General features: G+C 45.5%; 1 protein-coding gene across 2 annotated transcripts in view; it reads left to right on the forward strand.

Annotated features, from left to right (window-relative positions):
- Positions 1 to 20,682, forward strand: part of nrp1a (neuropilin 1a) — a 57,224-nt gene that overhangs the window by 19,763 nt on the left and 16,779 nt on the right. For both annotated transcript variants that reach the window (XM_062379428.1, XM_062379429.1), the window contains 4 exons: positions 179 to 360; positions 6,967 to 7,194; positions 10,458 to 10,613; positions 13,357 to 13,523. In XM_062379428.1, the coding sequence (XP_062235412.1) occupies positions 179 to 360; positions 6,967 to 7,194; positions 10,458 to 10,613; positions 13,357 to 13,523 (733 nt within the window). The remainder of the gene's footprint in view (positions 1 to 178; positions 361 to 6,966; positions 7,195 to 10,457; positions 10,614 to 13,356; positions 13,524 to 20,682) is intronic.

Below are 20,682 nucleotides of genomic sequence, written 5' to 3' on the forward strand. Positions count from 1 at the left end.
TCCTGCAAATATGAATGCATGTGTGTGTGTGTGAGTGACATACCTGCACAATATACACAACATACGAGTCATGTTCTCATTCCCAACTAATGTAACTTTTCTAGAGGACATGAAAACAAAGAGAACATGCTGTGGAGAGCACACTGGGACTGACGTTGCCTCTCTTCCTCTTGTTCAGATATGATTACATCGAGGTGCGGGATGGCGTGGACGAGAGCGGTCAGCTGGTGGGAAAGTACTGCGGGAAGATTGCCCCATCTCCGGTCGTCTCCTCTGGAAACCAGCTCTTCATCAAGTTTGTGTCGGACTACGAGACCCATGGAGCAGGTTTCTCCATCCGATATGAGATCTTCAAGACAGGTGGGTGGATTGATAAAAATGAAGTTTCACTTAATCCCAGCTATCTGATACATATACAGTGCACTACATACAGCATCATAACATCATGGGACAGAAAGTAGCTTTCATTATTTATACTTGAAGAATCCTATGTTACACAGTACAGAGCCCGAAAGAGACCTGTGTTGGTCAAAATATTACATTCTCTTGAATATAAGTATGATTTGACTTTAGGTGAATGCATCATACCAACAGAGCAGGATACAATATGAAGTTCTGATAATGGGTTTTTATGGTTTGTTTGTGATTTAGTCAAGGCACCAGAGCATCAAATGATGCGCTCGCAATATGGCACACAATATGTTCTATTCCGAAACCAATGAATCATAGTCACATATGTTCCATAATTGCGGCAGTTTGTATTTTGTGTGAATTATTGCACAATAAGCAAGGACATAATTCACTAAGCTGTGATCCAACTAATGTTGTGTGGAGTGTTGGTTTATCGTCAGATAGCAGGTTATGACTAACGCTGCAAGGAAATGAACCTGTCACCATAACTAATGACCAGCTGGTTCTGGAGAAAGTGAGATCAGTGGACTCACCAATACACTTGTTTCTGAGTGCTGCTATGGAATTCAGTCACGTTGAGAAAACATATCAAAATGTATAGCCGCCAAAATGGAGAAGAATGTATGTATGTAGCCTGAGGTTCCTTCCTTCATGTTAATCCTAAAAGTAAGATCTCTGGGTTCTTCTAGTCGGGAATCGTGTATAATTAAGTACACATTTCCTCAGGGGAAGTCTATCTTATCAGAACACAGCATAACACGCGGGAGTACCCTGTTGGTTGGCTGCCTGCTTTGTTTGGACTAAACGAAGCGGGAGGAGGACAACACATATCTGGAGAGTGACTAGCAGGCAGACAGGTGCCACAGACTCCACTTTCATTAATTAACCTCGGCAGCGCTCCGTAAGACGGCCCCCGTGACCTCGGAGACAAGATGAATGACTCTGCAAGGTCCCCCCTTCCTTTTAATCTCGGCTTGCATGCGTCTGCCTTGCCGTGTGTATGTGTTTCTGGGCTAGTGTGTGTCTCCACCGCGGCAGGGCAGCTGGTGGAGTGTGGGTCCATTTACGAGATCAAAGCGACACTCCACCCCTGACGTACACAAACTCATCAACGCTTCTTCGTTCCCCTTGATAGTCCGGTTTAATCTACCACATTCTTCCCTAATTTTTAGCTTGGTATTTCCCTTTCTCATCCATTAGTCAAAGCTGTTTATAAATGAGGCATGCAAGGGCCCAGTAGCAATAAAAAAAAAAACACAGTTGTCGGATGTGTAGATATGAGGAAATACACATCAGGACCATATGACCGTAAGTGTGGATAGAAGATAGAAAGTCAGGACGAGAGATTTAAACCTATAAAAAACTTTTTTTTGCTGATTGAATCAAATGGGAATTTGGGGCTGAAGGAGATTGAACCCCGGAACAAAGTTTTCTTCCCACTTTTGCTTCCTTAGTTGATCCAGACATTCATTATGATTTAAATTCACTCTGTTCTAACTGCTGCGATGAAAAGAGCTGGTCTTAGTGATCAACTAGCAGCTCTGTTTGAATAAGGCATAGAGAGCGAGTACCAGGCAAAAAGAGAGATACAAAACTAGTTTATTAGCACAGCTTATCAACAAGCAGTGTATTAGTCGGGGAAAACACTGTGTTGGCTAACACATGTTTCGTTAATGATGGCACACAGATGGCCTGATAACGGATGGAGGAACGGGAGGCGTGAGCTCATGCATTCAAATGAAAGGCAAAGCAACAAAAAAACAAGAAAAGATGCAGTATGGGTTAGCACTGTGATAATAGGCCTGGAGATCAACCTCAGGCACTGCTAGTACCCATACATCCTGGGTTTGAGACAAGCAAAGTTCATGTGGAAGATGGATATATGCACAAAGCAAACATATGTAAGGACTCAAATCGGGGATCACACGCCAATGTTTGCAAGCTGTAAAGCTGTAAACTATGTAAACACACTTTAAAACACACATACACTTCAACATGTTGGCCTCCGTAGCCCTGGCTTTCATCAGCGGTGGCCTGCAAAGTGTCTAATTGGGAGAGAACAGGTTGTTTTGCGGCTCTCTATGGCCACTTCCACATCAGTCTCTACCCCACTCCACTCCTCAATCCCATCCAACCATCTTAATTAGCATGGGCTATTTATTTTATAGCCTGCAAATTGGCAGCCTCGCTCCATTGGCTGAAGTCTGGCAAGAGATGGGAAGGAGGGAGATGATGGGAGAGGTGGAAGAGATGGGGAAAAGGGATGTGTCGGAGAGCGAGGGATATTTTAAGCCATGTTTCTGTTTCTTTTTGGCATACCACCTACAATTAATACAAAAATGTTCAATTAAAAACTCTAAACAAAACTAGAATGGCACTCTCCATCAAGGGCCGACAGTCCCCATATGAAGCCACAACAAACCAACCAATGAACAAATGGACATGGGTTGAAAACACTACCGTCTTTGTAGAAATAACGACAACCAGCATTATGGCTGCGTCAAATTAAATTCATGGTAATTCTATTTGTCTTATCATCTGACAGGATTTCACTTGAAATGTTTCTGGACACCGCCATCCTCTCCAGTATACTCATGCATACACAGCACATGTTTTCTTTTACAGCCCTGCAGTGAGCTCAGAGCCACATCAAGGCTGGCTGAGGGCCCATTGAAGTGGGCGACGAGGCAGAGATAGTGCCACTGGGAGATCCCCTTCCTCCCACTTCCACACTATGAGGCTCATCTTCGTCTCCTCACTACTACTCAGCACAATGACTGTTGGGGACAGAGCTATCATGTGTCTCCTTGCACTAAAAAACAAAGCTCTCATACAGGAGCGCTGTTTATTATGTCATCGTGATGCGGGCACATTTACTGTGAGCACACACCTGTGAAAACACTGTCAAGGTGCGTGTGTGTGTATATTTATGCGTGTGTGTTTGGTGGGGCCTAATAGAGGGTACATTCTGCTTTCATGGACGGCACGCCCTGATGGCATAGGTCACATCTGGCATGGAGAAGTACTGTCATCACACACGCAGCCCTCATGGAAACCCAAGACAACAAATATCTTTAAGGGGAGCCGGAGGGAGACTGCAGCCCCCTCCTCTACCCCTTCCCCTGCCACAGAATCCCAACAGCACAGTGTCATCCCTCATTTGATTGGGTGGGGGGGCTGGGTGACGTTCCCGGCGCAGTCAATGCCCTAAATACCATGTCAGAAGCCTCAGGGTGTGTGAGGGGATAAACGTCAACCGACCTTCCCATCTGTTTGAATGGCCGACACCCCACAGGCTTCAGGTTAATGTTTGATTTAGTGTTGAAAGAGTTAATTCTCCACCGGCGATTAATCACCCCCGTTAGCGTGGCATGAGTACAGGGCGGAGGAGAGGGGGTGTGGTAACAGGGGGTGAATGCCAGGGGGCAGAGGGGGGTGAAATGGGCTAATGATCAGCCAGAGAGCAACATGGAATATAAACAGTAGTGATTTACTTAGGAGTCCAATAACAACACCTTCAGTCCCTATGGCTCCGGCCCCTAATAACCCCCGACTGTGGAGAGAGGGAGGGATGAATAGATGAAAAAATAGAGAGAATATGTGGAAAAGCAGTGCAAGAGGGAACGTTTTAAAAATGAAAATAGCGAGAGGCCGTCACATTCAACGCCTGTTCCGTGGCGCTGTGTTATTCTAATGATGAACGTTCGGCCTCTGCTCTCAGCACTTACAGCAACAGCTTAATAGAGACATAGAGGACAAGTCATCTAGAAGACAAACAGTTGAAAGGCGCCGTTTCCCCTCAACGCCAAAACCATATTTATTTAAAATGCATAATAAATCTCGAACACTTGGAAAGACTGAAATCAGATCTCCATTAAATACCATTTTACCGGCTACAACTTGTCCTGTTAAACAAACTCCAATCAGTCAGAGAGCGGGAGGGACTGACATTTGTTTATTCCCCCCCCCCCCCTTCCTGAGCAGAAGGGCTCGACATAAATGCAAGTTAAAAGAATCCATTACGGCCGGCAGTAAACGTTAGAGCGCCTGCTTGGAGGTTGACGGTAAATGCTGTGCATTCAAGGTTACTTCTTTTTCTCTCCCGTCGTAAATTCTTCTGTTTGTTTAAAGGCAGTGCATGGACCAGTGGGCACATGCTGGTATTCGTGTGTGTGAAGTCAAACCTGTCATCGTAACAGAACCCTTTTCCATTTGAAACCCTGTCTCGCTGTCGAGGTGATGAATCCGCCAGAACAGCGACAGAGAGTGAGTGAGGGGCGAGGAGTAGGTATTTGGCTGACAACCGGGATATATTTGTCCCAACAAAGATGCAAGCACACAAGACGCCACCACTGAAAAGCGTGACCGCTATCACTGAATGCCTCTCACACTGACATCAGCACAAAGCATCCGGGTTGTAGCGAGGGGAGCCGGGGACGAAAGCCCTCCCGTGTTGAGACGCCAGATAAAAGAGATCTGTCGGATGATTATCTTGCCGGTGGGAATGACCAGAGCGCTCTGTCTTCTCTTGCCACTCTATTTTATACTGATGTCTTCGCTCTTTCGTTTTTCTCGGGGTGGTGGTGTATTAATAGAGACACACGAAATTTGACAATGGTGAGAGTGTCCTTGGCTCGGCCCCTGTCGTAAGCATTCAGAGGCGTACCAGTAATGGTTGGATATGTAAAGTTAACTTTGAATTAAGTTGTGCATACTTTAAGCACTATCCTATACTTGCCAACTACAAAATATTAGTATACGGGCCAGTCTTGTGCTTGAATTTTCATAGGTTTTCACAGTGGAACGGTTTCTCAAGACCAAATCTGTTCTGGTCAGCTGCTGCGCTGAGATAAGGGTCAAGGTGGGGGCTGATGAAATGGACGGGAGCGGAGTTGGTAGCCCAAAGCCACAGGAAATTCAACACTCTGAACTAAATTGCATTTTGGATACCGTGGCTGTCTCGAGCACTTAGGAACCATGGGCGCCTTTTTCAAAGAAGCTTCTTGCATCTGTAGTTGTTTTCCCCCCTAAAGCTGGCTGACATTTCTCCCAAAAATGGCGAGGATGAAGTGCAGAACGGCAGCGTCCGTCCACCCGCTAATCCCAGGGAACGCTCTCTCTCACGCTTTCTCCCTCTGAGCAGAGCCTCTTTATTTTCCAGGGATAAATACGTGGGGAATCTGTGAAATTAATGGTGCCCACTGTTCTAAAAAGCCACCACTTTAGCCACTGCACTAAATGTCAACTCTCTTTAGAGTCAAAAATGCCGCTTGCTGTGGCTTTCAACTTGGGAAGAAAGAAAATCAAATGGCTTTCGCTCCTTTCACTCACTCCACTGGTGGACAGGCTGAAGTGGGCCTGATGGTCTTGAATTAGGGGCCCAGCGAGATATTTGACAGTGGAAAAAAGCAGTTTGCCACATTCATTTATGCAGCAATGACTGTAGTGTAGCAGCTCTATCTAGCGATAACTCCCTGCAATTTTAGTCTTGATCGGCACCATCTGCACCCATAATGCCGGCTGTCAGAGTAGCATAAAAATGACATTATGACATTATGCTGGGCACATTTCTGCCACTAATGGCTCCAAATAATTGCCTTCCTGTTTTGTTTTTTCCCCCTTCCTGTCATTGTATGTATGTGTGTTTGTGTAGAGCCTGGCTTGCTACCACTCTGGACCAGTGTTTGAGTCTGCATAGTGAACACGTCCTATGTGTCATTCCCTGCAGCTGCTAGCATCAGTTTTTTTCCCCCCTCATGTGTCACTCATTCTCAAATCATAATCTTGCGCTCATGATGCTCTGACAAGTGGCTAACGGTGGAAATGTGTTAATGCTCCTCATCAGCTAAAAGGCAGCTCCCTGGGGAGCTGTGAATAAATATTTTGACTTTCCCTTGTGTGAAATTGTGTGTTTAAGTGTGCGTGTGTGTGTGTTGATGTATGCAAAGTCATTGCCCTTGCCTTCCATCACTGACACTGTAATTTCGCCTGAGCACCACGCATATGTTTCACAGACTGGTCCTGATGAATGTGTGTGTGTGTGTGTGTGTGTGAGAGAGAGAGAGAGAGAGAGAGAGAGAGAGAGAGAGAGAGAGAGAGAGGGAGAGGGAGAGAGAGGGAGAGAGAGAAAAGTTTTTCCACCGTAAATCAAACTGTTTACTTATTGTTCCCTGCTCCTGGTGATTGAGGCCTTTCACTAATGTTTACACTCATGTTCCAGATGTTCCAGGAGTAGCAGATTTGACACACACATACACACACACATACAGAAACAGTGAGGAAACAGTCTAATGTTTGTGAAAAGGGAGGGGGAAAATGCTCAAAACCACAGTGAGAGGAGTTGAGACACAGATGTTGACTCTTGTTAAAAGATGAAGCCATCAAGGTGGTCCTTCTGTGGACCGTAAACTGTCCTCCACTCAAAAGACCAGATGGGAGGCAGCGCTCCTTAGTAACCACCACACAAAGTCACCCAAAGCAGATCCCTTAACCAACAGTTGTACAACAGAATCATCTCCACCGCTCTCTCATCTCTTCCCTTCATCCTTCCTGCAGGTCCCGAATGCTCCAGGAACTACACCTCCAACAGCGGCGTCATAAAATCCCCCGGTTTCCCGGAGAAGTACCCCAACAACCTGGACTGCACTTTCATGATCTTCGCCCCAAAGATGTCCGAGATCATCTTGGAGTTCGAGAGCTTTGAGCTGGAGCCGGACCCGACGCCCCCTACTGGTGTGTTCTGCCGCTATGACAGACTGGAGATTTGGGACGGCTTCCCCGGAGGTGAGTGAACAGTGCCAGTAAATAGTTTTACTTGTAATTTAAACCATGAATGTGTATTTATCTTCTATCTACCATCTCAGTCTGTCTGTATGTGGCTTGCATATCTCAAGAACCATTCGTATCATCTGCTTCACTCTGCCCAGGGAAGTGCAGAGTGTAATTTGGTGCGATGTGGACATGCAATATGTTGAATATTAATGACATTTTAATAAAGAGGTGATTAGCGCTCTGAAGATTATAACAGCACTTCCCACCAATGGCAAGAACACCTGATTCTCCTGTTCCCGGTTCTCCGTACTGAGTTGAGCTTTACTGAGCTTTAATTAAACACATGAACAGCTCTTTGTGCGGCAGCATCTTCCACTAGACAGTCTTTACTTGCCGCGGCTAAATTACGGCAGATCACTGTTATAGTTTCAGAAAGAAAGCTGCAACCAGCATTACCACAGACCAAGTAAACAATCCTTTCCATACAGACATGTTTAGAACAGGCACTGCACTAATCTTACTGAAAGAGGAAATTAGATGATTTTCCTAATAAAAACATTTTTTAAATCAGCAGAACCTATCCCTTGTTGACTTGATACACTTGGGGCATTTGCTGCCACACAGCCTCACTTGGTCTGGTATGACTTATTAACAAACTTCACTTCACCAATTTAGACACAGAAGAGTGATTGTTTCAATAGTGGAACAGGAAAGATGTAAAAAGCTGCATAGTCCTGCTGCTTCGAAATCGTGTGTCCTGCACTGTGGAGCAGTTCATCTCTCCAGAAGGAATGAACAGCTTTACACTATATGATGGCATTACCCGGGCCAGTGGGCTCACTGCCTATGCCAGGCTCGGCAGAGCTCCAAGAGTCTGTCGTCATGAGCGTAATGCTTCGTCATTGCTCGGTGCCAGACACTTCCTGATTACAAGGGCCTCCCGCCCTTCCTTTTCTCTTTCAAAGGCTGCATTGTGTCGGAGGATTTGTTCGTGTCAGTACGTTTGGGAATTCGGGGTCTAATGTAAGCTGTGATATTTAAGTTGTTGCCACTCCGCGTCCTGATTCACAGGCCGATCTTGCAGGAAATTACTCTAAAAGGAATTTCCTCTGGAAATGTCCTTGTGTTTCCCACTACGGAGAGGAGAAAAAAAAGTCTTATCGAATTTGAACTGAGCCAGTTTGGCCCTGATAAGAACCAGCATCTCCCGGTCACAGGGCAAAGCAACAAAAAATTCTGACGCACAATAAAATGTAGTATTTCTCAAATCCATCTAAAGATCAGCAGGTGAGAGAGAGAGGAGCGGGGGAGCAATGTTCAAAGAAATGCTCCGATAGCCCAGGATGAGGCTTTGAACTCAGCGAGAAAAATCACCTCTTGAAGTTTTCGGCTTTTCTTCTGGCTATTCCAACGCTGGGTGCAGACGAGATGAAAGCTTCTCTCATCCGTCGCTGGCTGAAAATTGAAAGGATTTTATCGAGTGGCGTTCAACCTGGTGCGTATCAATGCTCCGAGTGATGGGTTGAAGTGTAAATCTAGTCGCCTTTTCAAGCGAGTTTCCTCAAAGTTCTGTCTTCTCTGTAGGTGTGCAGCAGATGAACCTTTGCTCCATGACTCATTTGTATGATCTTCCCAGGAGGTGGGACATGTTGAATTTTCAAGATTAGTGTTGATTAATGCTTGTAGAGCAGAGAATATCTCACATTATTATCACCTTTAAATACATATTTTTACAAAAAAAGCACCTTTGGGGATGGGGAGAGAAACATTTCCTGTGCTACTTCACCGGAATCTACGATTTCTCAGTTGATTCCGGTGAAACTGCGACACGAAAGTACCAGAATCAGTCGACCAGAATCTCTTTTTGCCCCACACTGAGTCTGTGCAGGGCAGAAACGGGACACCAACGCTTTGGACTGAAGTGGCATCGCACCCTTCATGTGTTGTGACAGTCAGCCTTGTGTCAAAATAAGCCACGGGTGGAAAATAAGTGTGTTGGCTTTTGCCAGGCGGTTCCTGTGGTGCCTGCTGGATCGATAGTACATTATCACTGAAGGCTGGAGCCATGTTATTTGTCAGGGTGTGCGGAGCCAGGAGATGTCCGGGCAAAGGCAGACCTCCGCAAAGCACCAGGGGGGAATCACACCTCCCTGTACCACTACCACTCAAAACACACCCTGCTGGTCAGGCTGTGTGGATGAAGAACCTACACACCCTCATCCCTCTTCCCCGAGGACCAGAAAGACAAACAGGAGTTCATAGCAAGGGTCTTAAACATTTCATACTTCTGGGGAGTCATGCAGTTAATCCAAGAGATAGTGTTTTTTCTTGTTCCCCCCAGTTCTTGGCAGGCTTAAAGGCACACATGGATTCTCACAAACACCTGGGTTATTAAGATTAATCTGAGCCATCGAGTCTCTACCCTGTACCTCTCCGAGGCCGTTCCCGGAGGAGCTGGGCTGGAAGAAGCATGTTTTGGATGACATGAGGCCGCAGGGAGGCAGGACTGTCACTGGCCGCTGATCACAGCATTACTAATCACAGATAAGCCGCAGCTCCCTGCACACCAACAAGGAGCACACGCTAAGAAATGTGCACGGATCGCAGCGCACATCAGAGGCATAGCGCAAGGTCATTGTGCTCTCTTGCTCTCCCTTGTTACCACATCGCTCTTTCCCGATGCTTCCCCACCCCTCTGCCTCCCCTGTCTCTCACCTTCAACCCCTTTTTTTCCCCATTCCTCCTGTTTTTCCATCCTTCTCAGTCTGCTCAGTGGAACATGTCCCTCTCGTGCTTTTTATTGCTCTTCAAATGGCCCTGTAGTCTAACTGTCCAGCCTTTACGTGTTTTGTCTCTTTCACAAAACTCACTCAGCCATGGCTGTGTCTGGCTAAAGTCTGTACGGAAATGAAAAAAAAAAAAAGAGTTTGGATAGAGGAAGGACGGGATGTCTGAAGTATTTACAGCCACCAAATAGACAGAGACCGTGACCTGTCCACACACCAGGTCCCTCTTCCGCTTTCCTCTTTTTGTGTTTGACCAGCAAGCATCCATGGAATGTTGGGAGTCTCTTCTCACGCATCGTTACGGGGTCAAGTAAAAAAAATGCAGCCGGTGCCATGCCTCATTGAGACACTAGTTTTCGCACCTCTACAGGGGGGAGCTGCTAGTAAAAACCCATGTGTGACAAGGCCGTGGCAAGCAAACAAATATTAACCTAAGTCGAGTCTAACAGAGTAACGACATTTGTGCTTTTCTCTCTTCTCTCCCCCCAGTCGGCCCATACGTCGGGAGGTACTGTGGGCAGAACACTCCTGGCAGGATCATCTCCTACACAGGCATCCTGGCGCTAACAATCAACACTGACAGTGCCATCGCTAAGGAGGGCTTCTCTGCCAACTTCACCGTCATTGAAAGGACCGTTCCAGAGGGTGAGCCGGCATAAAAACCACCGCAAATCAGACTGATGGGATTGTCAGAGAGGGAGAGCGAGCCAAGGAATGCAGTCAGAAAAAAAATCTATATAATTGAGGTAGAAATCCAAATTAAATCAGAATCCAGGGAGATCTGTTCAATGGAAGACGATTTGGGTTGTGAGGATAGTGAATTAAAGCTGTGTAGTTGAATAACAATTAGGGGGCAATAAAGTAACCACCAGAGGAATATTACTAAAAGTAAGAAACAGATGTTGACTGCTACCGAAGCTACTCAAGGTCCTATTGTGACAAATTTCCACCGAGTTGTTTTAGACAAGGCTTAGGAGTTATTAAATGAACACCTCTTCCTGCTTCATTTGAGAAATGTGTTACATTTGAGAAGACTTGTAAACTGCCTCCCGGGGTTTACAAGAAGCTACGTGTACACACTGTGGTTCCAGACAGGCTTCAAAAGGCAGCCTCCCCACCAGTAACCGCTCTGGACACACACCGACACACAACCCCAGGGTTTCTTTTTACATGCTACGCCGTCGTCACAGAGTTTGACCTCCAACCCCATTTTGCAAAACGCTCCGACTAAACATTTCATTAAGGAAGACGAGGACTGGAAGGAGTCATAAATCTGTCTATAGGACAGACCGTCCCGGGCACACACACACACACACACACACACACACACACACACACACACACAATGTCAGTCTTTGAATAGCAATAGAGATGGATGACATTCAGCAAATCTACTAATCATCATCAAGAGGATTTTGTTTTGCCCAAAGGGAAGATGGGCGCAGAGTACACACACACACACACACACACAACCCTGTCTCACACTAATGAGAGCGGCGATGAGTGCTGATGTCATTTTCTCCTTAGTTTCCCCTGAGCTGAGTTGCGTTAATCACACATCATAAAATCAGATTACGCAAATCAAGTTTTCACATTCAGCATTAAGTGGCATGGTGAAATATCTGACCCATGATCAGTAAATACCTTAATTAACTAGAATTGCTTGCTCTTACATCACCAGCTGAGAGGTATCCAAGATGAGATTAAAAAAAACTCCAAACTTTCGTTTCCCAGACTTGCACCACTTAAATCATTCATAATCCCCTTATGCATAATACACGCCTCTGCGTGGCAAGTGGAAGGGTGTACTCTGGTTGAAAGCTAGTGTTGAGAGATGATAAGGTGATGAAAGGAAGCCTGGTCTTTTGCCCTTATCCTGCTCCTCTTGCTGTCATTCCCTTCATGCACCCTCCTCACCCTCACTTTCACCTCATATTCTCCCCTAACAATCCCCCTTTGGCCAGTAATCCACATGATCAGATATCGTCCTTTGCCGTAAACAAATGCCTGATTTTATTTTTGTTGATCGTGACCCAGTGATCTAGAGAATGTGGGTTTTTGCATACAAACGTTAAGATGAGAGCGAGCAGTCTCCTGAAAGAAGGAGCCAGCGAAGCGGGTGGAGAGGTGTGAGACAATTTTCTAAAGCCTCACACAAAGACTTGTGCATGAGCACATACATATGCAACCGCACACTGACACTGTCTAGCACAGACACACACACTGACCCAGTGACTGAGGTGTGTTTGCAGTGTGGCAGATGGGGAGACCATCTGTGTTCGCTCATAGGCAACAGCCACATAGCAGTTCCTCACTGCTCCTCATACTGTGTGTGTGTGTGTGTGTGTGTGTGTGATCAGATTACTTGCCCAAATAATTCCAGATTACTTCAAATTGCCATATTTTAAACAGTCGAAATTAATTCATTAAAATATAATCTGAGTTGATTATAGTTTCTTATGTTTACAATCTGATTACGTAATCCCTGTTATGTTTTATTGCATTTTTTTTAAACACTGTTAATGTGCTTTATATCCAGCTTCATCACCAGGTGAAAAATAAGTAAATAAACAATAGGAAGAAGAATTGTCCACGTCAATGCCTAAATGTGCTGTCACATACCACTGTGTTGTTTAGGTGACATTATACAAATCCTTCCCAGATCAAAAGGTCATGTCGTTCGTTCAGTCCGTTGCTGCCGCTCCGTCCGTGTTGGTGTCAGCATGTCTGACCTGCAGGGGAGAGGCTGACCCCAACCTGACCCAGCTCTCACTTTAGCCACGGAGCCCGGGATGCCTCAACATGGCTTACCCATGTCAACACAAACAAGGGGATCCACTGCCTATGCTGGTTGGACCATTGGGTGTAAAATATGGCCCCAAAATACAGATACACAGCTCACTTAAACTCCCCCAAGAGAGCAAGTAGGGGGAAGGTAGTCACCATGTAGATAAAAAGATAAATTTCCCACAGGGAGGTGAGGCAAATAGGTCCAGTCAGTGGAAGAAATAAGCACAGTGAAAGTCACTTTAACGCCTAATACCGGCGTAAACTTAGCTCACACTGAATGTTTTATGAAGACACTTTTACATCTTAATGTGGAACACTTCCATCCTTCTACCATTAAAAAGTAGAGGGAGAGAAACAGGAAGGAGTTACTGAGGCATTGCTGATACGCTGTTCTTTTCTGGCCAGCAGCGCTGAGTGCCTGTCGTGTGGTGTCATCCTCCCCAGAGACGAGCTCTGAATCAGGAGGACACTGAAAGCACATGCTGGGTACACTCTGGTGCTTTCAGCGCCTTACAACTCGTCTAAACATCTTTTGCTCACTCCCTTTTTATCCTTTTCTTCCACCTTCTATCTGCCTCCATCCTCTCTCACCCTTCAGACTTTGACTGCAGCGACCCTCTGGGAATGGAATCGGGGGAGATAACATCAGACCAAATCATGGCTTCATCCCAGTACAACCCCAGCTGGTCCCCAGAGCGCTCCAGACTCCACTACTATGAAAATGCATGGACACCGGCTGAAGACTCAAACAAAGAGTGGATACAGGTACAACCTGACTTTGCAGGATTGATTTATTATAGATTTTCTTTTTTGCACGCTAAATCAACTACTTTTGAGGAAAGGTAGAAAGTATTTGAACAGTCCACTGTGGCAGTTGCCTGCAGTATGTTTTTGGAGGTGAGTCACAAACTGTTTGTCCTTCAGTCTCCGGAGCTGTTGTCTCTTTGACGAGAACCCAACAATGTGGATGATGAATGTCACCCACACTGATGGACCTCTGGGTGGTCAGAGTTCACGCCTCACAGAAATTGCCAGTGTCCACTCTCTCTGTCATTGTCTGCCTGTCTCTGTGTGTCTCTCCTCTGTCTTCCCGTCATACCTGACAACTTTCCCTTTCCTTGATAACGGAGTCCACCTCCAGGGAGGCTGGGATTTAGTCCAGGCGTCCTGCCTAGCCACACACAAGCATGCACACACACATCAGCAGTGTCATACTTTTCCGTCTTTCTTTCGGCTTATCTCATCATCACCCTCCAGGGAAACTTTGGGAAGATTAAGGATTTAGTTCTTCCTCAGATGGGGATAAGTCCCATATTCCAAGTCCACCAACAGTGCACCCCCCCCCCCCCCACCAGCACCGCCACCTCTAGTGACACAACCACCATAGCTCTACTCGTGGTTTGCACAATGTTTGATTTATTAGCAGAAAGCCTCCAGGCCTTGTAAATGCCCAGACTGTTTTTCTTCTTCTACTGTTGTTCCACAGTTTTTGCTCCATCGTTGAAAAGTTTTGGCCCCTGCATATTCCTCAAGGGATGAATAATAGAGCTGACCCAAAGCCAAATATTTTCTTGGGGAGGGCCATAAGCAAGCTTTTCCTTTTATTATAGCAACGAAAATATTGTCCTTGGGGCCCCCATTGCTCCTTTGGACTAATTTAATCAGTGTGTGAGCGTGTGTGTGTGGGTTCACATGCATTCTCCCGTGCTTGTGTGCGTTCTTGACTTTGTGGGTGAGTAAGAAGGTCTGGCTGGGTCCTTATTGTCCTGTAGAGGAACCCAGCATGTGTCTAAGTGGATCAGGATTCATGGCCTCCCTAAACACTTTTCCAGTAGTTGTCTCGTACACTTACATAAAAGCATTTGTCTCTCTAAAAGCAAAGTCCATGTTCATACTTGTCTCCACTCGTCCTTTTGTCAGTGGCAATTACAAGCCATCACAATGATTTGTGGCCACTCAGGACTCTCCCTGCTGTAGTATTGATCATATTGAGGATTCGATTTGGTAGTGACATTTGGATTTTAAAGGGGTTGTGCAATAATGGGCGTGCTGATCCCTCAATACTAATCAGTTGAAAATACTGAACTGGACTCTTTTTGAATTCAAACTCAGAAAAAGAGCCGAGTCTGTGTTCGTCACATAATTTATGATTTCCAAGGAGTGTGATGCACTTGCGCAGAGCACTCTGAGATGCCCAATTATCACAAGTGGTATTAAAAGAGGTGAATTCTTCATTCCTCTTTCATCATGCTTGTCCATGGTGCAACAAGCTCTGGCCCCCTTACGGCACGTACAAATCATCTCAGTCTGCTGTTACATGCATAGTAATCAATTCATTATGTATTTCATTATCATTCCCCGTCTGCAGTATGAGGCCCACAGTTTTATTATTCATGACAGGTGGCCTTTTGAATCCTGGGCATTTTCCTTCACTCTGCTTTTTCTTCTCTCTTGTGCTGAGCATAATCCAGATTTGCCATCCATTTTAATGCTGCCTTATTCTGATGCATGCAGAGGAGGAGGGCAAGATACCAGAGTGTGTGCACTCTTCTCTGGGTAATTAGATTGGTGTGGTGTGGCTCAGCAATGAGTGCTGGGTTAGTCAGGTCATTAATCGGCCCTTTGGTGAACACTGAGATAGACAGATGTCCTTTGAGGGGGTTGAGGAGGGAGTAATAAAAAGAGGCAGTAATCCCTCAGAAAAGGATTTCATTTTTTCCCTTGGTCCTTTCAGATCTGCTCATTTTCACTCCTCTTTTTTGCCCTTGTTTTCCTCACTCCTCTTGAAAATTCGGGTTTACAGCTCGACATCAAGGCGAAGGGAGATTTGTGCATATTATCTGACTGCATGAGCCATGGCTTTCTTTGAAGCATAAGAGGATGAACAGTGGGGTTATAGCGAAAATAAATGAGGGTACAGCCCCCTCGCAGACTACCCAGTTTATGGACTGATCCTTGCTTTATGAACTCAGGCTGGTTCCAAAAGGATACCTGAGCAACGCATAATATTGCTGAGGAAGAACCTTAGTCTGCACAATATGTTTGTCTCTAAGAGGAAGGTTTATGATTTCACACTCGCAGGTCACAGCCCGAGAACTTACAGTTCCTCTTGGACCGTGACAGGGCAAATTGCTGAGAAGCTGACACAGTGTAGAACGGCTTTGTCAAATATGTCAGTGGAAGGATCTAATGGCCGCCGTGAGCCAAAGCAGCACCGATGAAGCAATAAAAGCAAGACTGGATCTCAGTCAGGAAGCTTCCATTGATTGCACATATACAAAACATGAATAATTTACACTGTCCTGGAGAGAACCAGACTGTCAATACCTGAAAGCCTCTTTATTGTGCATCACATCATGGTACGGTTCATATATCTCATACACCAGGACTAGGTTATAGTTTTTGATCCTAATAGGCTTCACTTCATTTGTGCTCTCCATTTCTATGATATAGTTGCAATGGCTCCTGCCATTATCTCCAATCTTCTTGCCATGATGAATTGTCCCCGACAACTTCATCAGTATTCGTCAGTCCCTATTACAAAGAGTGTTTAATCATGAGTAGACACAGTGAGCTCCTTTACTCTTGCAATCTTGCCTAAAGGTCAACCATTTGCGGAGAAACTTATAACAAGGAGTTTACAACATTAGGGACGGAGGGTTGGGGCTGGGGGCATGTCCCACTTTAACCATATTTCCTCTGAATCTGTAAGGTAAACAACACTGTGAAACCCGGGTCACTTAGCAAAGATAACAGGTTGACTTCCACCGCCTGACCAAACAAACAACCACTAATTGTACACTTCCTCGACAAAATCACCAGTTTGGCAACTGCAGCGTTTCCCTTTTCTGCAGCCGCAAGTGGCGAGGTGAAGTTTGGATTATAAAACGGCACAGGCTTCTATATCCTGTTTTCCCTTCTCATCCAAATGTGCTTTCAATTACCCCAGGTCAAAGCGCTACAGAAATTCCCCCACTACTGCCATTGTCTCTGTCTTCGCTTTCTGTCCCGAGTCCAGGGGTTCCCGCCGAGTTGATGAGTAATTATGATATGGACCAGGAATTAACAGCCGCTTCTCAGTTGATGAAGTGCAAGAAGTGAGGTGCGGAGGCTGGCATACGGCTGCCGGTGAGATCATCACCGTGCCGCACAACTGGAAACAATGGATGCTGTCTGTGCCTCGCTGCTCACAGGCCTCGCTCTCAATTGGAAAATCAATGTGAGGATAGAGATCCACAGTTGAGTGGAGTAGCCCAAAAGTGGGACTAGAAATCGAAACATGAGGGATGGCATGATGTAATGAAATGAAACTGTGCTGCATAAGTACCCCTAGACACAAACTCAGCTCAGGCGTAATCAGTGTCATTTTCAGTGTCTGCGCTGGAGACAGGGAAAATGCCTGAAAGCCTGGGAGTCGCTCAACATCAGTAAATGGAGCTCTTTAGCTTTATATCCAGGGATGGGGTCATCGTGCAGCTTCCAGACGTGACATACCTACAGGTCGCCCTCGTTTCCCTCCTGATCCCCGTGTCATGGTTTCATAATCATTACTCCGGGTGTTAGTCATGTGTGTGGGGTAAGGATGGGACTGATCCCATCTTAGCTGAGTTAAGAGTCTTTAAGGTGATTCACACAGAAGGGAACTGTAACCGCACTGTTAGGAACCCTTCCTTTAAAAGCTGGGACTTAAACGATTAATCATGCAACAGTACTTACCCAACCGGGGGAGCACTTCACTCATGGCAAACCGGACCTTTTATTTGATTATATCTTTCACCCTACATATATGTCCCTCTTTGTCAGGAAAAGAGATGATCAGCGCATAGGAAGACATGCATAATTTAATGCCACCAAAGAGGTGTCGAGGGGCTAAAAATAAAGTGTAATTGCGTCAGGTGAATATGGTGATAAATGGAGGGTCGGAGTGGAGCTCATAGGTCCTGCAGCATCAGAGTAATAGAAGTTTTATGAAAGGAGAATTAATTACAATCTCAGGTAATGGAGCTATTCCTAAAACGCTCAAACTACCAACAACGAGGTAGTGGAGTGAGCTCTGAATGTCTCTCGAACTGCATTGTAAAGTAGCTGTGTTTATAGCTGCCTTCTGGCACGCACTGAATTCTAGACAATCTCCTGGCATTCTTATGAGGGGATGTACGTGAGAATTCAAAGGTCTAAATGAGCGGCTCCAGATTTCCTCTGGCCAACCCCTTAGAAAAACTTCAAATGAGCCCCAATTGGTACATTATGTCCTGCTTCTGCATGCTGCGTAACCCTTTACCAGAATGCTCCGGAGATCTCTGTGCTGTTGTGAACACATTCTTCGTGTGTAAAAGGTAAACTCCGGAGAATGTCCGGACCCAATTCTGCGGAGATTCTCTGGAGTTCATGTCCTGACACGGCAAATGTCAGCTAAGAAAGAAATGTGCTTCCCTTTATTACCATACAAATTACATTTTAATCAGATTTTATTTGTTAAACAACAGGTGGATGCAGGTTTTTACGCAACTATGTGATGGCCCTGTCAGTCTACAAACAGCTGCTCTTTGACTTTAGAACACAGAGGAGCGCTCAATCCTTTCTCACCCTCAGCATTTCTCTCGCTGTTGTTTTTGGTGAGGGAAAACGAATACATTCATTCCCCAGAGGCCTTGGTTATTCACTCAGCAGCCCACACACATCTCTCTCTCTATCTCTCTCTCTCTCTCTCTCTCTCTCTCTCTCTCTCTCTCTCTCTCTCTCTCTCTCTCTCTCTCTCTCTCTCTCTCTCTATCACTCTCTCTCTCATTGCTCTATCTCTCTCTCTCTCTCTCTCTCTCGCCTCAGTTAGAAGCAGAGAATTGGATGGGGAAAAAAAGTATTTGGTAAATTTCTTTCACTCTGAGAACGATTCGCTGCTGCATACAACTTCTTGGAAACTCAATTATAAGGCAATCAGGCAGTGAGAGATAGAGCCCTTGAGCCTTTGCTATCCCCCCCACAGCCACATGTCTCCTCTCTACACCCACCTAACAATGACTATGCTTTAACCTCAAATACATATAATTTGGCCTTTGCTGCACATCTGAGTCATACAGCAGAGAGACAATACACTAAGCTCCAGGGTGGCGTCATGATCCCTCCCACAAATGCCACTTGTGCTGAGGAATAAGCATTTTTTTTAAATGTGCACAAACACATTAAAAGACATCCACTCTCTGTCTCTCTTCATAATGTTACCCCATATTAACACATATGCTGATGGCTCAGTCGAATGCCTGACGTGGATTTCAGTTAGCTGATAATTGCAAGCACACCTGACATTACAAGCCTGAGCTCGTCTAATTCTTTTGCTGCTTTTCTGGTTTCATTAGTCTGAGAAAACGACTGGAGCAATGTACAGTGGCTGGTGTGAGGCAAGAGACTTTGAGTCATCAGTTTGCCTCACAACAGGAACGCAGAGAACACCAAAAACGCACACACACACTGACACAGAGTTAAACATATTTTGGACTGAGCTGGAGCAGGAGACAAAAAGACGTTGAAGTCGTGCCCACATATCAGCATGCCACTGCTCTATGATTCCTTACCCTGTCTGGAAGGTCTACGCCAAGGGTTTGTTTGTGTCCCTCTAGATATGAGTTACCATGCACCAGTATGCCCAAAACGTATAATTTCCTCTGTCTATAAGTGGGATTGAGTCCAAACACGCTTGTAGAGAATAACAATATAGTGAATGTGGATTTATTATGTTGGATCAGCAAAGTCTGGAAATGCAACATGTCCCTGCAGATGCTAGATTAGGAGTCATAAATCTAACCTTCAGTGCAGTGATTACATCACCCATTAGGCACGATTCAGCCTTTCAGGGCTTGATAGTTTATCATCTGAGCGGCATTTATTTACCCAAGACCCGCTGCACACTGTGTGCAATTTCTAATTGTTGGTTATTGGTGTATGTATATAGGTCATGTTGTGCTGTTCATGGCTGCAGGATAAAAAGTAGTCCCGCCAGTAATCATTATCTGGTCCTGTTTGTTTTCACTGCGGTCTCTGCGGTGTGGGATGGACTGCGCTTTACATCCAAGCATCCTGGCAGCACATCTTCTCTCCCTGACCCGCGTTACCTCAGTCTGTTAGCGCAGCCTCTGCCTCGTTCCTCTGCCTCTAACAAGCAGCCATTAATAAATCATGTTTCGCCCGTTACACATGCCCTGTTAGCAGCCCTTGTCTGTGAAATGGATCTCGTCTGTACACTCCTTCACTTGAGACCCCACTGTTCTGTCCATCACATATCTTCCAATGAATCAATGTCAACGGCCAGCTTTACCACCCAACCCTCTTCCGTCCATCTATCCCTCGCACTCTGAAGGCCTTAGTCCTCATGTCACAGATGAACCTGATGCCACTTTTGGACTTGTTTAAAAGATTTTCAAAAATTCTGATAATTCAGTTTTCCTTCAGCATCTCTTTGATTTGCAGGACCTTAAAGCTCCTGACTACAAAGTGATGTGTATAAGGGCATCTAAAAAAGAAGTCTAAAAAGAAAGTTACCACTCTTCAGATGAAATCCTTTTGGCTCAAAATATTGATTAAAGTCTGACATTACGCTAACCCTCTTCAAATCAGCCATATTTCAGTGCGCTCATGTCCTGAGATTGTTTTGGTCTGAGCACCCATGAGTGTTCCCAATTAGTCCAGCCACTCATTTCATCCCCAGAGGTTCCTCCTCTCCATTACATCTAATGAGATCCTTTCAGAAAAACATCCCAAGGCCAAATCTTTCTTAGGTGAGCCGTTTTAGTAAGCCCCATCACCATTGGTCCAGATTGGAAATTGGTAACACTGGCTCTTTGATTGCAGATGTTAAAGACTTCTGCGCTACTATAAGCAAGCAGAGGTCTCACTGCCATCCGCTGTGCTTTCCCCTTCCAGTGCGGGCACA

The sequence above is a fragment of the Platichthys flesus genome, chromosome 21 (genome assembly GCF_949316205.1).
Source record: "Platichthys flesus chromosome 21, fPlaFle2.1, whole genome shotgun sequence".
Lineage (NCBI taxonomy): Eukaryota > Metazoa > Chordata > Actinopteri > Pleuronectiformes > Pleuronectidae > Platichthys > Platichthys flesus.